Source organism: Patagioenas fasciata, chromosome 3 (genome assembly GCF_037038585.1).
Source record: "Patagioenas fasciata isolate bPatFas1 chromosome 3, bPatFas1.hap1, whole genome shotgun sequence".
Lineage (NCBI taxonomy): Eukaryota > Metazoa > Chordata > Aves > Columbiformes > Columbidae > Patagioenas > Patagioenas fasciata.
Window position 1 is genome coordinate 73739587 of NC_092522.1, and position 19582 is coordinate 73759168.

Below are 19582 nucleotides of genomic sequence, written 5' to 3' on the forward strand. Positions count from 1 at the left end.
CTACATTCTTAAGTAGAATATATACATACAGGGGAGAGAGAGCAGAAAACAGAAGATTTTGCTAGAGGAAGCTGGTGATTTGTAAAAGGGGGAAAAAATGCCTCTATAGAAACATTTTTATTTTTCTTTTCCTCTTAGTGGAGATTATTTTTGCTATTTTGCCTTTAATGAGCGTGTATGCTGATGGAAATGCAATGGCTTTTACAGGACTGAAAAAACTACCATCTTTTTACTTTAAACCCACCATTTCCATCAGCAGAGAACAAAATGAACTTGGATTTAACTGAGAATCTAAAGCAGCTTTGTGTATCTCTAAGGTAGGGTGGTAGGAGAGCTATAGGGGGCAGCTATCACTAAGGATACAAGAATATACTTCACCACTTTTCTGCATTGATTTTGAGAACTGATAGTTCAGGAACAGCTATTGACTTCTTACAGTCTACAAGTAAATTTTTATGCCTTTCTGGACTAGTATAAACAGCTTATTCCACAAAACTCTGAGTTATGGTTTATTTTTATAAATTTAGACAAGCTTTAAATTGAAGTTTAGTGTAAAACATAACGTATTACAGCCCTTAAAAGCTGTTCCAAGGTTAATTACTCTCAAAATTAAGATTGTCTCCTTCCTTAATAGTCTGAATTTGACTGAACTCAGCATCTACCTGTTGTTTTTTTGTTACACTTTGCTCCCCAAATTAGCAGGCCTGTAATGTGGCTTTTCCATTCCAATTGAATTGTAAACCATGATTTTTAAAATAAAATATTTACTGTGCACTGTAAGGCAAGTTCAGAGCGTTGGGTAGAAGACCTACAGCTATGTTGATTCTTTTTCGGGATGATGTCGGGTTTGCAACTGATGCTGTGGATCGTGAGGACAGATCTTCAGAGAAGGTGGTTTTTTCAGCCGTGGGTGTGGTGTTTGTGTGTTTCGAAAATAACCACAGACCAGATCCTCTCCAGATACTTACTGCGCAACATCATGGAGGTGTATATGAAAATTCTTTTCTCTAGCTAATGTGTACTGTTTAGTGTGTGCATTTTGAAGATAGATGTTCTCCTACACATTTCCACAGAACAGATTTTAACAATACTTCAATGAAAATAATTTTCATGCAGAATTTATATTTCACTATACACTTCAATGTACCCCTGATCTTTCAGCAGACATTACCATTTTAATACCTTTTTTCTTAACCCCCAAAGTAAGTAAGTGTGTGATTAGACCAGTGTTAAGGGAAAAAATGCTAACAATGCATGACACCAGTTCCCATTTACTGAGCTGGGAGGCCATACAAATCTGGATTAAAAGGCTATATGTTTTCACATAAAAGCATTTCTTAAAGACTGATCCTATTAGCTATCGTATTATCTGAACCTATCTAGGTACATACTGTATGCTAGTCCAGAAATTAGGTTTAAAATGAAAGCATGCATTTAAAATTATGGGAGATAATACAGTGAGAAGCAGGGTTTCAGAAGGTTTCATATCTGCTTATTAGCTCTGTACAATGTTGCAGGCATCACATGATGAATCTCTGTTTTTTCCAGTGTATGGGACAAAAGTATGATTTCTTCCTGACGTGCGAATTTGTGTCAGAATATAGCTGAGATAACAGATGGAAATTGCTTAAATGCATATTTTTCCTTTAATGTATGTGGTTTACTCTGCTGCCTTTTTTATACCATGTATATAAAAGTTATTGGAAATGAAATGTTAATGTGTTGAGAAATTTAGAGATACTAAACAATCTTCATTTCAAAACAGAGAAGAAAGTAAACTGTATGCATAACTGAACACTGGTAAACAAAAGTTGTAAAACTTTATTTGAAAGAAAAAGTTACAACCTTCTTCATATGATATTGTTGCTACAGATAATTTCATTCCTAAATGTCAACTCAAAACTAGTTTTTCTTGTGATCCTGGCAGATCAGAAAACTAAAACTGATTCATATCAACTTTTTTCCCATGTCACATTTTGATGAAACCATATTTCCAGCAAGATAAAACTTTCTAACATGAAGAATTGTCACCTTTAGTTAGCAGAGTGAACTCATTCACTGTGAGCTACAATTAAGCTTTTATGTTTTCTTTTACTTTTGCTGTGAAGTTAGTGGTCCAACAACTGAGATTGCATTTGTTCCAGTGCATATGTGGGCTCAGTCTGGAGTACGTGCTGGCGGAAGATGGGAAACCAAACTTGGACCATACTCGATTGCAAAAAGAGACTTGGCATTGCTTAATTGATATCTTTGCCAATTTCATATATTGTCTCAGGAAAATGCATGTTTCAGCAGCATGTTTCAACATTTGTTGGAGATTCTGTAGTTTTCATTGCTGGCCAAGAGGAGACTGGTGTTGCATCTTGAGCCTGTTTCTAACTGCTAATGGCAGAGTTTCTTATAGACTTCCTTTGTATGTAATTTTGCATCTGGAAGTGATTGTTGGTGGCAGTAGACTGATCTTTCTCCTCTTAATAAAAAGGAATATGTGGTTTTTATTTTTGTCAGGGCTAACCCTTTTGTTTAATTTTCACTCTGAAATTGTGACAATGGTTTCTCTAAAGTAGGAAAATTTCTGAATATACAGAAGAGCACACAGACAATAAGCTTTGTGTAGGCCTGAGCAGTTATCAGTGAGTTGCCGTTTTGTAGGGGAAACTGTTTTTATTCCTCTTCAGACCAGAGTGGGCTTCGTATCAGTTTCTGTGGTTGTGGTATGCTTCGTGCCATCTATGTAAAAAACTAGCAGAAATTCTCCTAAATAATAATACATAACTATGTAACTGTTACTACATATATGCCTTGTATATAAATTTACAGACTTTTTTTTAAAAGCAGAATATTTCAAGATGATCAAAATAAGTGATAAAGTGTTTACAGAGGTGTAGCTGTGCAGAGGCTTCTGGTTTAAATGCAAACAGACAGGAATTGATATGACTATAACAATATAAGAAAGCTATAGATGTTTAGTTTGCAGAAGCTATTTTAAATGTTTATTTGGACATATTTCAGGGCAGATGAGAGACCATCCATGCTGCCCAGCTGGTGTTGCCTCAGCTTTGGAGCAGGTGCCACAGAGCGAAATGTGGATGCCTGTTAATGGTAGAACTTTGTTTCCCTACACAAACTGGCTTTTTCCTTTGAAAAGTCTTTTTGTAGATCCAATTTAGATGGGTTTCCTCCAGATAACTGTAGCATCCCACAACAGTAGTAATGATCTGGAAATCATGAGTGTGAACATGAGCAGATCAGCTCTGTATGATATTCAGCAATTGTGAGCAGAAGTGAGCTCTTCTACGTCACTGTCCTTCCCAGGGACCTGTGGGGAAAGCACATCCTCCTGCAAAGCGCTGTAGAAGGACGTCCTGTAAGAAACTGCTGTTGTGTGCTTAACGTGAGGACGAGCTGTGGACTGGGTGATTGTACGGGCATGTGGCAAGTGGTGTGTCAGATACAGCTTGAGGGCTCCCACGCTGCACACTTGACCTGTGCTTAAGTGGTAAATCCAACCACAGGACGTAGCCCACTTCTTGCGTTTGAGCACGTGCACCTGCTTCTTGTGTACATGGCAGGGTTAAGGGCTTTGTAGGCAGAGTTATAATAACCCTTGTTAATGGTTGATTTTCAGTTGTTTTGACAGCTTCTTTTGATACTGCTGGGTAAGACTAATGGCTTCTGGCTCTTAAGGTGTTGCTGTGAGCCATAGGTATGAAAAAATATTTAACTAATAATTATGCTTTCATATTTAAAGTTGACTTATCTCTGTTTCATGGATATCCTTGTTTCCATCAACATTATCTCTGCTTTTGCCATCCACAGATAACTTGATGCATGCTGTCAACCGAGTGAATGTATTTCATTCTGCCTTCCTGCTGTATCTGTGTCATTTCCCATGAAGAAAACATTCTATGGAAATTCCATTTTAAAAATTTGATTTCTATAGTCCCCTTCACAGAAATGATGTTCCTTGAAGGCTGCAGGTCTTTTGTAGATATTTTAAAAGTAAGCTGTAGCAGTGAGAAAAAAACTACAGTAACTGCTGATACATCCTTGGATTTCTTAATGTACTCAGTAGTGCTGTAGATGCTTTCTTTACTCAGTGTCAGGTAGGTAGCTGTGTGCAACTTTTAGAATCACCTTCTGGTAAAATGGGGATGTAAACACTTTCTCCAATTGTTCCCGTCTCTGCAGTCTTTGCATATTTATATTCAGATAGTTTGAAGTGTCTATATTTTCATTGCAAAACCCTCAAAACAAGATTTGTGAAGGAACCAGAACTGCATAAAAGTTCACATCAGCTTCACAAGGATAAATGCGAGCACCAGAACCAAGATTATGAGCAGAAAATTGAGTATCAGGTTGAGACCTCTGTTGTTAGCGAGATCCATAACGTGCGTCAGTCCGCCCTCTTGTGCTGGCAGCACACTTGTGATTGTAGTTTTGGATTGCTCCTTCAGTCATCAGCAATGTAGATTTATATGAATTCCATTGTGTCCTCAGCTATTTACCTGGTTTTAGTTTCTCCCACTTAGGAAAAATATGTTTGTTTGCAGTAACTAGAATTGGATGTTCGTATAGGACTTTTTTTTTTCCCAAATACCTTAAAAATAATAATAAACAAAATACAGTTAATGATAGTTTTCATTTCACTATTGAAGAACTTGCGAATGACTGATTAATGGAGAAAGGACTTGAATTTTATACGGTTTGGCTCTTAATTTATTTCAGTTTTTGTATGTGTGTGGTACTCTTTAGGCCCATTTGATTTTCAAACGAATGGCTATTCTCAAGACCTAATCTATTTCAGCACCAGACTGTTGAAAATTAACTTATTTTAAAAGATCTCTGTAGTCGTACAGAAGAGAAAACTTTACTCATGTGGGCAGAATGTACCTCTGTGACCAGGAGTGTTTCCTACCCTTCTAGGGCCTGGTTCTAGGGCCTGGCACGGCCCAGTGCCGGAGGCAGCGCTCTGTTCTGCCAGCAGCGCTGGGCAGGAGTCATCGCGGCTTTGCCAATGCCTTATTAAGAATCTGGATTGCACTGGCAGAGGATGCATCCTTAGCGCTTTTAATAGCATATACGTAACAGCTTGTTTTAAGACAGCATTAGTAACTTAGCAATTGTGTTTTATATATAGGAATATATATATAAATGAGAGAAAGAAAGACAACCAGTCACCCCTAATAGTGAAATGTTGCCAAAACTTTCTTTTAATAATGAGGTAAGTTTTTAGGAATGATCACAAGAGGGCAGTGCTTTATAGTTTTGTAGTTTGATGCAGAAAATGAACTGGCATTCTTTTATCTTATATAAAATGACAAGCTTATAAAGCAATCAGTTTGACTAAACTAACTGTCAGATATTACAATAAATCTAGGGCCTATTTTAAATAATTTAAAACACCAGGGTTCTTACTGAAATGAGCATCAGTTTTTAAAGTAATCCTCATAAATATGTGGTTCTGGTTTTAATCCTTGCAGTGAACAAGAGATATTCACTCATCTCCTTCCATAACCAAAAGAAGTGGTGTTGGTTGTTGTTGTGGTTTTGTTTGGTGGTTTTTTTCCAGTTTTAACATCTAGGTCAAATCTAAAAGGACTACATTTGTTGTTAAATTGAAAATATCTATGGATCTTGAAGAACTTCACAAATATTTTTTAAATTGTATTCTGACAGACACTATTTATTAAATAGCCATACAAATACAGATATCTGGTCTGTAATCTGTAGTATATTAACACGCTTCCAGACATGGCCAAGAATAGTCTCTAAATGAATACATTCATTTTTCTGCTCTATATTTAAGTTAATAAAGAAATGCAAGTACCTGCTGTCCTCTAAGCTGCCTTACTGACTAATTTTGAAATGGGTCATGTCTTCACTTAGAGAAAGATGGGTAGGTTTATCAATATTTGTTGAAGAGCTGGCTGAAGAGACATCTCTAAAACCAGTATTCTTGTTCCTGATTCAACTCTTTTCCAGTGTAAAATTGCTGGTTTTGTTCACTATGAGTGTGTAAGATGAACTTAGCAGAAAGAAGTAGCCTTGGGTGGAGTGGAACAGAGAAATGAAAACTTAATCCAAGCTACATGCTGTGTTTGGAAGTTTTATTATGGCTCATAAAAGTAGTAGAGATTTAGATTACACATTCATAAAATTAATTAGGATTGCTGGTGTGCACTAGTTGGCGAGTGTGAATTAAGTACATGTAAGTGATCTGGACATCACAAAATAGGCAAGATTACTGTTGAAAACTGAAACAGAATAAACAGAGGTATAAAGAACAAGAAGGCTGTGTGATGGCTAGGTCTTTTTCACATAACTTTAATATGTAGATGATAGAATAGATGCTTCTTTCTAAATGGAATTGTGTTTAAGTATCTTATTTTATGCATTAATATATTTTCAAGCAGTCATTTTCATAAATAAAAATACAGTAGATGTTAGTTTTAAAGCCCATATAACTGTTCAAAGAAGAATGCGCTATATACAAAAGGTTTTATTTTTTCAGACTCTAGGTTCAGTTGACATTGAGTGACATAGAAGATGGCAGCAGATTTCAGATCAGCAGAACCCTAAGACACAAATGAATCATACAGTACATGCAACTTATCTGCACTGCTGTAAAGTAACAGTAGGGCTTCCAGTTTATTTATACCTTGTTTTGTTCATGTTTATTTCTTGTTTTTAAATAAATAATATTTTTTCGGGTACATAAGAGGAAAGAGGTCGGTTTGTTTCTATGTGTGTGGGGGGAGGGGACTGAGTCTTTGAATTTCTTACAGCAATGCTTCACTTTAACTTGTATATGCAGGATGATTCAAAAAGATGGACCCAATTTCAAAGCAGTAGTGATTTCAAATTAGGTATCTTTTTGAAACACCCTGTATTACTGGCTTGTGAAAGTATAATCCCAACATGTCCACAGAATGTATGTGTTGATAGCCTGCTCTTGACACCTTTTTTCTTCAGGGAGTTTTCAGTACTGGAAAACTTGTTTATTTCCAGTTGAAGTCTTTTGAAACACCTCCAAAGCAAATTAAAACTGGAAACCCTATCCATCACAAAAGTATAGATTTAAAAAGAGAATAAACTAAGTTGAGATTTTTCTATTTTCTTCCCTCTCCCACCTATGAAGTGCACTGTGTTCTTAAGAACACGGACTAATAGGGAAAGTTAATTGACTAAAATCTCATGCATTTGTGAGAGTTGTCAGAATGCATGAAATGGAAATAGAGATTCACATGGACAGTTTAAATCAATATAATTCGCATACCAACTTGCAAGCAGGGGTGGTGTTGCCGATCTCGTCAGTGCTTCCCCTAATCCTTATACAGTAGCTAACTGATTTCCTCTAGTGATTAACCTTATTTCAGAGGTCTGGTCTGAGCATATATATTTGCCAGATAGGAAGTGAATCACCACTGCGCTTGTTTGCATTCCATCGAAAACAGTTTTTCCAAAGATTTTTTTTCCCTTCCTGCTCACCTGTTCATTGCCAACTTCTACTCATGGAATATTAAGTCTTGAAGGCAGAATACAAGATTAAGGTAAATGTGTTTTGATTTTCTGTGTTCATCAATAGGATTGCTTGTGTACAGTAGTATAGAAGGATGCCTGTTTAAAAAATGGATGTCTGTTTGACTTCTGTCTATTGATTCTTGAGCTTTCTTTCAAATTGAAAACTGCATAAAGCACCTAGGAATCTAGCTGAAAACCAGCAACCTGTAGGAGGGTTGGAAGTCTACTGCTCAGTCTTGTTACTGAAAAGGCTGGAATAGAAACTTCATCTCTTACATGTATAGACTGTGGTTTACATATTAAAAAGATATTTCTGCAGTGCTTTCCCTCCTGTGCATAATTGTTTGTGATTAATTTTATTTATGTATAATTTATTTTAGGAAAATATGTGCTTGTTCTCTAACAGGCATTTGCAGTTGAAGGTGGTAGTGTCTTGTATTTGTATGATACATGCCAATCACAGCATTAAGGGTGACCTAAACCTTTCTCTTTACCACATCAGATATAAGCCACTTTGTGTGACACTGGCAAGTACCAAGTTTTTTGTGGTTTTAAACTAAAGAGATTATTATGTACAGTACAGCAGACCATAATAAAGTTGTCTGAAGCCAAATATTGAGAACTTTGAGAATTATTTCCGAGCTGTGCCAATTGTCATGTCAGTGAAATGGCTGTAGAAAACTAAATCTTTGATCCTAGTGTAGTAGTGTCAATTTTTTCCTGCTAAACCATACTCAAAGAACTTTCCAGATGTCACTGCGTTCTGTAGGGATGTATCTAGTGAAAAAATACTATAAATGAAGTTGCTTTTTTTTCCTCCACCCCCAGTTGCGAGTTGTGTGCGAGTATATACATATATGCATCTATATGTATATGTAAGATCCCTTAATTAGGGAGAATAGCATAAGAAGCAGTTGTTATTTTTGGATTAGAAGAGATTTTTGGTTTGTTCTCAGTTTGGTTGCCTTTCAGCTTATAATGCAGAGATGGAACGCCTTCAGTTAAGCAGAGCAATTTTCCTGGGATGTGTTGAGGGCTGTGGGCATGGAGCTCTTTGGGCAGACATGGACCAAATTTGGATCCTCTCCAAGGGTTTAAGGGTTTTCAGAGAAACCTAAAACCACTCAGGCCCTCCCAGAAGTGAAGCTGTTGTTTGTGTGATCTAGCTACAACATTGAGGAACTTACCAACTCCATGAAGAGTCAGTACTTTACCCTATTCAGAAAGACATCTCTTGGTTCAGACAGACAAATTAGGTCATGCACAGCTTTGTAACGACAGGCTCTACACACCGTTCTGCACAGAAGAAATGTGGTTTTAATACATGTAGCAGGTAGTAAGAGAAGAGAGGGAGGGCTGGTGTACAGCTCTAGTCCGATTGCCAGCCCCTCTCGCGAGAGGATCCGTGCATTGGGAGTTGCGGGTGTAGGTGGCTCTTCCCTCTGGGTTGACTTTCCTAGAGGACAGTGCAGAGAAGTGCTGGAGCTTCAGAGGAGCATCACAATGATACAGATCAACAAGAGGCAAATTAAAATCAGGCAGAAATTCACAAAGAGCTCTTGGAGCCTTTGGCGTGATTGTGGGTTGATCTCAATAGTTGAGGCTCTCCGCAGAGCAGAGCGGGTTATGTATTGGACCTTCTCCATGGCAACAAGAAAGCAGAGGGCACAAATCAGAGGTTTTAGAAGTGCAGGAAAGAAGAGGAGTTGTCAGGAACAGTGCAAAGTGCCTATTATCTTCTCTCTTTGTTTTAGACAGCCTTTGTGGAGCTGGGAAAGCAGGAGAGTGAAGAATTAGAAATGCAGAAGTCAAGTGTTTTGATGAATGCAAATGGAGACTGTTTTAAACTTCTAAAAAGCCTGATGTAAACAGACTGCCATTGCAGTGTTTTTACTTCAAAACAGAATTTGTAACATTTTGTTTTTCAAGCTGTGATCTGTGCTCTGTTGTGCTTTTCCTCCTGAAGCCTACTGAGCACCTGTTTCTTAGTAGTGGTGAGGAACTGTACAATGGAAATTATGGATATGTGGAATTTACCCAGATCATTGCTTTAGATCCTAATCTCTCCATTCTTCAGTCTGTGAAAAGGCCATGGCTGACTTCCATACCCACCCCACTCTCTTGCTTTATTTGTTCAAGCACATGTGAAAGTCTGGTGATATGTCTGGTGTCACAAACCTTTAAGCCAGAAGATCTGGATATCGCTGCCTGGCCGTTATTGACCCAGGCAGATCCTCTGATTTACTAGGATCTTATTTTGGAAGGGAGGAAAAGAAATCTTGTTGAAGCAATTCCATTCCAAATAAAAATTCTTTATGGTATGTAATTAAAAGCTTATGTATCACTGCTGTAGGGAATTTTAGTAGTATATTTCTCAACAGACAAAACAGAGTAAGGACTACTTTTTTTGTTGTTACACATTTAGGACTATCTGTTTACAAAATGTAGTTGCAATGGTAGAGAACTGCTATGAGGAACAACATAAATCATATATATATATATATAATGTATATATGTATAAAGTATATAACTTTGTCTCTAAAGTGAGAGTTTTACTTCAAGTAATGGCAAATGGAAGCACAATTGTCTAAAAACCCTAAATAAATATTTGTGGCATAAAACCATATAGTATGAACCCTCCATGGCAAGAGGCTGGCTTTGATAACGTGCTTGCTTAGCTCATAATGATGTGGGTTCTGCAGGTGCTATCACAATGTGGAAAATTGGTTTTCAAGACGGTGATATATACAGCTCTCAAACTTTACTACTATAACTGCACTTGCCCCTAAATCTCTTATGAATTTATATCATGGTCATATCTTTGACAGAAGGCCTCTTCTTTTTTGTTTGTTTGTTTGTTTTTTCCCCCCCTGGGGGGGAGGGGGCTGCAACAAATGAAATTTCTATCTACTGATATATACCACAAAAATCAAAATTCATTGCTTAGCTTTCTGCTCCCCAAATTACATGATGATCCTGACTGAATCAGAGACACTTTGTTGACCATGAATTTCTTTAGATGTGGCTGAAACTCAAAGAACCTTAAAATGAAACAGAAGTTTCCTAGTTTCAGACCCTTCTTTTTTTAGTCCCTCCACATTGGACTGCAGAGTCAAGTAGTGCTGTATGAACAGAATAGGTGTGCTGCCGGTGGCAGTGTTGGTATTTAAGGGGGAGAGTTTTAAAAGAAACCAGATTACACATGGATATTTTAATATCTTTAGAGGTTTCCATGTAATGACATCTTCTTTCAAAACTGAACATCAGATTTTGTTACGATGTTTTTAGCTATACTTGATCTTTATTACTAATGAAACACATAATGGGAACTTCATAGTTGTTTTTCATAGTGACTATAACTTCATAGTGACTATAATTTTTCAGCTTTGTGTGACTTTAGCTCTTTGCTCGTCACTGCCAGTCCCAAGTGCAGTAAAAGCAAGACGTGCACAGCAACTCTCAAGTGATTTGGCTGAAGGCACATTCATTCTCCAGCTCAGTATGGGCTGGGGAGCATTGTGCTGTTTATGCTTTTCTACACAAGGCGCAGTGGGTGAGCTGCTAACAGACTGACACTAGTACAGAGAACTTTGTGTAACTGGCTTGTGCAACTGCACAGAGCACAGTATTTCCTGAGGATGACTTCATCACAATTTATGTCATTTTTTTAATGCACATGGTGTACAACCTTTAGTCTTTGGGCTCTATGTGACCTGTTACAACAACTTAACTGTCTTTTTGTCTGCCCTCAGCAGGATTGGAACAGCATGAGTTTTTACGTATGTAAAATATGTACTATATGTTTTTGCACCTGTGCAAGCAGCTGTACTGCTGTGTTGCTGCATGTGTTTCACTTGCAGGACTCGAGGGGCAGGACCTGTGGCTTTGAAATGCTTCTGTAAAAGTCAGTATTAGCTGGTTGGGCATCACAGATGCAAGGCCAGCACAGGTGAGAAGAGATGGCAAGATCCATCAAGGAGGAGAAAAAAAATAGTCTTCCTTTGGAAAGGCTGATGTTGCTGAGGGAGCAGACAGTATGTCAGAAAGCTCAGTTAACCTGTCACGCTGACATGAGCTGTTTGAACGTACATGACCTGAGAGGTGATACAAAAGGATTTTAAAAAAAGGAAGGTACCATAAGTTAAAATATATACCTTCTACAGCTAGAAAATGCTATAGAAAAGAGATGAGGAAAGGTCAAAACAGACTAACTTGTTTTTATTGATTTCAAATTCATGGGTTTGGAAATTTTTAAAATGCCTAGCTGTTGTTTTATCTAGTTTGTCTGTGGGAGTTTTCTTACAAGTGAAGGAAGCAAATTCCGTTTCTGTATTCCAACAAGTTTGTCTTTAGAAGTGCATGGCTTCAACTAATAAACACATACCTTGCATGTTAATCCTCCATGATGCTGTCACCCACCTAAAGTGTGCAGAAAGAGAAACAGACTCAGTAACACAGCTGCATATGGGTGGCTACCAAGGTCAACATGGACAACCTGAAAAATAATTACACTGAAATGAAGGCTGATCATTGCCAAAAATAGCAGCTGTTTTCTGCTTTTCAGTTCCATGCCTGTGTTTTAGATTAACATTAGGAAATATTATGCATGCACACACCACTTCTTGAAAGGAAAGTCCAGCAAAGGGGCAAGCTATATTTGACTTTTTTTTTTAAGTCAAGCAGTGTTACTCCTGTGTGACAAGACTGAGTATCACACAAGAGCAGCTGTTGGCTGCATTGTTGTGCAGTTGTGTGTTTAATCCAGTGGTGTTAATGGATGTGAAAGGCTTGACTTGTGCACAGAGCAAATCTGCAGGAAGGGTCACACGGCTGACCCCACATGTTACTATGTAGGGGATCCGCTGCGCCTGCTGCCCTAAAATGAGTCACCGATCACAATTATTGCTTTCTTCGCTGACATGTGACTGTTTCACTGATTTGTATTAGGTTATTTTTATCTCGGTTCCTGGGTGTCCTTCACAATGAGAGGAGATATGTGACCCAACTGAAAGCTGTAGGTTGCACTTGTTCCTGGGGCAACTGCACTGACTCCGTTGAAGTCACATGGGATAAATTTGGCTCCTTTGAAAATACCAGAGCAATTTTAGACAAGACCTGTTTCCTGTCATATGTTTACTAAATGCAGCAATGATATCAGTGGAATAGAAGAGGTTTGACATATTTGAACCCTGTAAAGGCATTGTTAAAAAGTAATATTGCGTAACTGTCTATTGCATAGATTTTTACAATAAGATGTCCCCAAAATCCGGTATTCTGTTTCATAACTTGAAAATAAGTGTCTTAACTATAAACATAGTGATGCAAAAAGTCACATAAAGTTATGCGATCCTTCGTCTAGTATGTGTTTAGAGCTGTTACCAAAAATTACCTGGCCAAAGAGAATCCTGTTAACTGTTCGCGTGAGCAGTGTGATACTCCTAGGCAGGAAGAGGCATTCTCTGCATGGTCAGAGGAGATTGGTTTAAAGATTCATGTGTGTAATGCTAAAACAAAGAAGAACCCTGCATGCAGGACTGAATGCTATCAGTTGAATTGAACCTGGAGCCCTTGGTTACCATTGTCTGTGGATTGTGTGGCCCCAAGAGGAGAAGAGATTGCAGAGTTTTAAAGCTCTGCCTGTGCACAGCAGCTGCAGTTGATGTGTAGGCATTTGTGTCATGTTCACTAGCTGACCTCTGTTAATGTATATATCTTGTTCCAAGTTGTATTGCTTTGTTTTGAACGCTGCTGTAAAATACCCCCTCACTGGCGGTATGCAGTCACTGCAGTTGAGAACTCCAAGTCTGGAAATTCTTCTTTTTCACTGAGGAAGATGAAGGGTGATAAGGGAGTGAAGAAGGAACTGGTCTGAATTGACTTTAGAGATCTCTAGAGGGTCTTGCTGTTGTCACTTCAGTGAGTAAAAATTTCCAAGGATAAAAGAGAAGTTGCTTACAGGTTTTCAAGTACAGAAATGATTTGTAAGGGTATGTCATTTTTTTAACTTTGTATTTTTGTAGAAAGAACAAAGTAGTCTAGAGGTGAGTTGCTAGGATTTACCCCAGCAGCTGCATTTTGTATTTATCTGTACGAGGGGGTACAGGATTCTGTTGATTATTCTGATTTTAGGCTGAGAGTTGCACTAAGCAGTTGTGTCAGTGAAGAAGGGTATTAAGGGTGTTAGCCAATATAAAAGCTTAACTACAGAAAAAAGAAAGCTGGCTTGCTTTTTTTTCCTTGTGGTTTTGGTTTTGTTTTAATTTCTTAAGAGGCAAGCATGAAAGAGGAAAGAAAGGGCTGGAGGTCAAAAACAGGGACTGGGGTGGGTGAAGGCAAGAATGTAGACAGTGGTGCACCAGAGGAACAGAGTGGGTGTGTGGAAAAAGAGCAAGGAATTGTGCAAAGGAATAGAAAACTGCAGCTGGAGTACATTAAGTAATTGAAGAGAACTAGAGACTGACTTGTGGTGTAGAATATAATTTTTTCAGTCCCCTGATGAAAACATTTCTTTGGGATAAAGGAAGAAGCAACAGCCCAGCTCACTTTTTGGTTTGGGAAGTGCTGATAATAGGAAAAGCAAACTCTAAAATTGTATCAGTCTTTTTACCTTTTGTTTTAAAGTCTGGTACTGAAGTGTCAAGGCTTTTCACATGTTTGAGAGAGGTCAGCAAAAACCTCTCACTTTAATTTAGATTGTTTTTTCCCCCTCTCTCATTAATTAATTATTTTTACAATCACCCTTTGGGTTAGCTTTGGTGGTCTTAGTGTTGTAGAAGCAAGATCGCCAGTAAAAGCTTTTTACCTGTATTTTGAGCCCATGAAAATGCGAGAAGTGTAGATACAAAGACATTACACTGATGAGTAGTTGAAGACGCCAGGCTTGGCATTTTGAGTTTTGGAAGTTGTCCACATACCTTGTGGATAACTGGTACTTAATTTCTGTGCTGTTCTGTTAGGTCATGCTTTGGGCTGGTTTTTGACTCTGTGTCAAATTCCCTGTAACTGCTGCAGGACCATGCAGGGAGATGTCAGGCAGGTGCTTCAGCCTCTGTACTCATCTGTTCCCCTAATCAAAATGAGACGTATAATAACTGTATACTTTTTTTTTTTTTTCCATCTGTTGATATGATTTGCCTTTTAAGCAGTAACCTTTTAGGAAATTGACTCCTTCCTCCACTGCACGGACTGACTATCTGACTTGTTGAAGTTTCAAGTTTGATTTTAGGATCTGATGGTTTGTAGAACACTGCTTGCTAATAGGAAATGGAGTAAGTGCTATTGGAACTGAAGTGCAAATTGAAATACATCTAGGATGTATAAAAGGTGGAAGTGGAAGGGCATGCTGCAAGTTGTGTTGTTGTATGGAAAACATAACAGATTGTTTGCCTAATGAGTAACAGTAACATTTTTAGCAGCTCGTGGACAATAACATGGCATTGATTGAGAGAAGAACATAGTAGACAAATTCAACTTCTGAGAAGTAACTTGATGCCAGGAAAGTCCTCTTAAGCCGTATATCAATCTCTAGAAAGCAAAAGCAATCTTCTAAAGTGTATTGTAGTTTAAGGAACATAATGTTACTTTCCTGTGGGATTTTTTTTGTTTATCTAGTTGGGATATTCCTAAAGCAAATTAATCTTAAAGCAAATAAAATTAATCGAATTAATCTTAAAGCAAATAAAAAGCTGTTCTTGTAGCTGTGTAGGTATATCCCACACATTTTTTTGTTTGCCTGTGGTCTGAAAAAATCAGTGAAAATCACCTTTATGCTATCTGATTACAAACTGATTTTAGTGAGTTTCATATTATATGATATAACTCTTAAAAGGATGAAAAATAAATGCAGTATTTTGAAATAGAAATGTGGTATATGCATAGATCTGAATCTCCCTAAACACAGGTAACATTGTTGTCTCGACAAATGTGGAAAAAAAACCCCAGAAAACTGTTATTTGCTGTAAACTCAATGCAATATTTCACATCTGATTCATAACATTTGTCACCTGCTATGGAAGCACATGGTTCTGTCATGACTGTCGGCTGTCATTTCTTGTGGTTTAGATGTCTGTGACATGGGATGCTATCGGTGTGAAATTTTTAGATTTAATTTAACAGTTGAGCCACACTGTTATCTATTTTCAGTTCCCTATCTCTGTGACAGGACCGAATTCAGCTGCACAGGCATCTAACCTGTGGTAGTTACGGATGCATTCCAGTAAGGAGCTGCCTACAGCAGTCAAGTTTCTGTGTGTATGTTACATCTACATGCATGTACTTAAACTCTCTATTTTTAAAGGTGTATGTATGCAGCGTATGTATTAGTAGAGAAGCATTCTCTGCATGGTAGAATAAATGCAAACTAAACTAAACTGTAACCTTAGCCTTGACAAAAGTCTGTCTCTGCATCTTACTTGCCTTAGGCATTGGTTTGAAGGCACTGGGAGGTCGAAGTGCTGCTTCTGCCTCCTGGAAACAGCCTCCAGAGAACTTGATAACAGATTGTGTGCCTCGTGAGTAACAGGACATCTGGACACTTCTAGTGCTTGTCTATTCAAAACTGGTACGAGGCTGCTGAGCACAAAACCAAGCAGCTGCATATATTTTTGCCTGGTACCTACCAGTAGGAAAAGGAATGAGGTGTGTCTGTTCGTTAACAGGGAAAACGTGCCTTACGAGATTAAGGTCTGTATTAAGTCTGTCTTTTCTAAAACCAGAACCTTACGTAGATTTAAGTAGTAAGGTGCGAGTTGAGGGAAGGGGAAACATGATTGTAAGGAGGAGAAATTCCTTAGAGACCTTAACATTCATTAATCATACTCCTTTTAAAAATGTTCATATATTTAATACTAAAATGCCCTTTGTGACATGTTTCTGTTTGAGATACACTGTTTTTTGTTTGTGGTCACTTTTAAAGCAGGGGTTGTGGGTTTTTTGGACAATGTGTATGTGCTTCCCTTAGTTGGACATGAACGAATTACTTTCTACATTCAAAATTCAGTTCATGATGTTACAAATCCTAGCCAAATGATTTGTCTGTTATTAGAAGCATTCTAGGACAAGTTTGGCAGTTACAATGACCAGAAGGAGAAAATACACCTTTAAAGGAATTCACAGCACGAATGCTTTATTAATTCTGTAGCTTGAACTGCAGCTTGAGTAACACGATAGAATTTCAGTTCTGGTGTTGCTATAAAATGTTTATATTTTTTACTTAAGGGTGTTTTTTTCATCGCATAGAAAAAAAAGTTTGCTTTCTCAATGCGCTAGATCAGAAAAATGCTTTTCTGAGTTAAGTGCTGGAAGAGCTTTTATCTTTGCTGGGCTGTGGATAGACAGCTTTGGGGAAACAAAAGTGTCTCTACGAATCTTAAAGACTTGCCTTGTGAATTTTTTATATTAAACGACAGAAAAAGTATTGAAATTTAAAAGGAGAGGCAAAGGTCTGAGGAAGATAATGAGAGCTTCTCACCTTCTGGTGTACTGCTGCTTGTGTAAGTCATCTGCTCAAGGACAGCTGGTGTCTCGCTAGCATGTAGAAAAATCTCGGTTGTCTTTATTATCCCTAAAATACATCCCCCACAGCATTATATTTTTTGACTCAGAGCTGTAATGCCTACATACCTGTATTTTTGATAAGCAATTATAACCAGCTGTTAATTTGAGTAGCAGAGTTTTTGTAGAAAACTACAGCTGCAGTGCCTTGCTGTAAGAATTAAAAGCATAAAAAAGAGGTTCCTTACCTCTGGTGTGGCTGTTAGTGAAGCACAGAGGAGCCTGCTCTGGGCTGTGGGAAGTGTCTGTAGTTCTCTGGCAACTTGTCCTGAGTCCGTGACCAAGTTGTGGGAACAATTGAAGTAGTTCAAGGGGAAAGAAATAACAAAAGTTTCAGAGGCAGGACTCCCGTTGTCATTCAGCAGCCCACAAGTTGTGATTGGTCCCATTTCTGCCTCGGGACACAGGCAGTGGCTCCTCTAAATCTGTCCACAGCCGTGATATATTAAACACACGCAACAACTTTCCTGGGGTAAGGGGAACCGTGTGCCGGGAGCCCACTGTGCAGCCCCCTGGGTGAGGGAGTCTGGGCTCCTTCAGTGGGGAAGTGGAGGGAGCTGCTTCTTCACACCCTGCTTTTTCTTTAACAAGAACCTACATGGGAATTTGTTCTGGGAGCTGCACAGTAATGTTTCTTCATCATAAAAAACCCCTAAATCTCTAGTGTGAGTGATCACATTTCATGTGGGTTTTTTACTTGAAATTATTTTCTTTTGTACAGGGGATTTCTTAAACTACACTTTCAGTACGTATAGTTTTGAAAATTCTGTTATGCAGCTGATATTCAGTTTACAGCGCGTGATGTATGTTTTCAAATATCATCTTTCTTCTGACAATGCTTGAACTGATGTAATTTTTCTGTATTTCAAGCCTCTTCCAACATTTTAAGTTAATTTGTGAGTTAGGGGATTTTTTTTTCCCCAAATAAAATCTGGTGTTATATAAATTCATGTCCAAAATGTATAATTCCTATATAATTGGAAGTATTAACCTCGTCTTTAAAACACGTATATACCACCTTTTTCTCCTCCCTTCTCTTTTTGTGTCTGGAAACTGTCCAAGTGATTTTTTTGAGAATCCATTCTGTTTGTTTGGATAGGACCAGCAGCTGGATGTTACTTTGCAGTTTATGTATATTATCCTGTGTTGAGAAATGACTAATGAGACCACAGTGCATATGAGGACTAGGTTTTGTGCATCCGGGAAGTGGAGGATTTACTGGGTGTGAAAGTACTGACCTGTTGAGTGTGTGAGCATCCAGCATCAGTTCAGCACGCAGATGCAGCTGACAGCGGGTGCCTTTTCCCGATTTGGGAATCGTAGGCAAAAATACAGCAGCTCAGCCTAACTCTGCACACTAACAGATCCAGTTTTGACAATAATTGTTTAGCATAGATTAACGCTTGGCTTTGAGTAGAAAACCAGACATGGTGGGCTTTTTCGTTGTTGCTTTTTTGTATTCCCTATAAGCCCTGCTGTGATAGATACTACAAACCAGAGGCAGAAAGATCTTGGAGTCAGTGTACCACCTTGTTTCAAATTCAGCTCTATTTTCATTTCTGTAAATAAGATTTAGCCTCTCTGCAAAATTGTTAATAACATAGTTGAAGTTAGAAACTCATGTTTATTATAATAAATCTGACTACTTCAGCTATCCTTTAGTATCAAACGCAGGAAGTTTGAAGTCACATGTTTCAGTTGAAAGTTAATTGAATATCTCCACAGTGAGGAGTGGTAGTTCTTTACTACTGCAAAAGGTTTCATAATTCACTTATAATGGCATTATTAATATTATAAATCTCTCACAGTCAAGCAAACTGTATTTGGCCTTTTTATGAGGGAAGTTTCATGGTTTTATTGCATTCTGTCATCCAGCAAAAGTACTGCTATCCTTTCATTGTTTGCTTTTTGTAAGATGTAATACAAAACTTTTACTGTTGTAATTTACCTCTGTCCTTTGTTATTTAAGTCCAACACCCAGCACTGCAGTAGCTGTGATGCCAGTTCCTCCCTTTTACTGAGTTGCTGTAAAATGATCATGTTATTTAGTTACTCCACCCCAAATTCTCAGCTTTTTTTTGTTAGCGAGTAGGACCTAATAATAATTTTAGGGCTTTTAAGAAATAAGATACCTTAAAAGAATGCTGATTTTGTTTGTAAGCTGCTGACACATTCATAGCTTAGTCTTCTTTTTAAAGGATGATACTTAAATGTGCAAGGTAAGGCATTAATAAAACTAGTAGTATCTCAGAAATATAATTCAGGCTTCTCTAAATGTTGAACTTGGATAGAAATTTTAAGACTGAAAATATATTCATTAAATAACAATAACACACACAAATTCAGACCACAAGGTTGTTGTAAGTCTTGTATCGATGTTGTTTCCCTGACAACAAGCTTGTTTGGGTACACGCTCTCTAATATTTTTCTAGTTCGGTTTAGTGTCACTCCCTTATGTAATTCACAGGGATTTTGGTGGGGTTCTGAGGCAGATACCAAAGTGCTG

The 19582-nt window shown here is 37.9% G+C and overlaps 2 protein-coding genes across 2 annotated transcripts in view; one reads left to right on the forward strand and one right to left on the reverse strand.

The window, feature by feature from the left end:
- CEP85L (centrosomal protein 85 like) overlaps positions 1 to 19582 on the forward strand; it is a 117601-nt gene that overhangs the window by 50397 nt on the left and 47622 nt on the right. The window lies entirely within an intron of this gene.
- On the reverse strand, positions 6094 to 17430 carry PLN (phospholamban). The gene is made up of 3 exons (XM_065834544.2): positions 17265 to 17430; positions 11909 to 11943; positions 6094 to 9293 (listed from the first exon to the last, which is right to left on the reverse strand). Exon 3 carries the CDS (start codon positions 9168 to 9170, stop codon positions 9012 to 9014), a length of 159 nt encoding a protein of 52 aa, XP_065690616.1. The 5' UTR covers positions 9171 to 9293; positions 11909 to 11943; positions 17265 to 17430; the 3' UTR covers positions 6094 to 9011.

Coding starts and splice junctions, on each gene's coding strand:
- PLN (XM_065834544.2), bottom strand. CDS start 9,170: ATGGAGAAGGTCCAATACATAACCCGCTCTGCTCTGCGGAGAGCCTCA.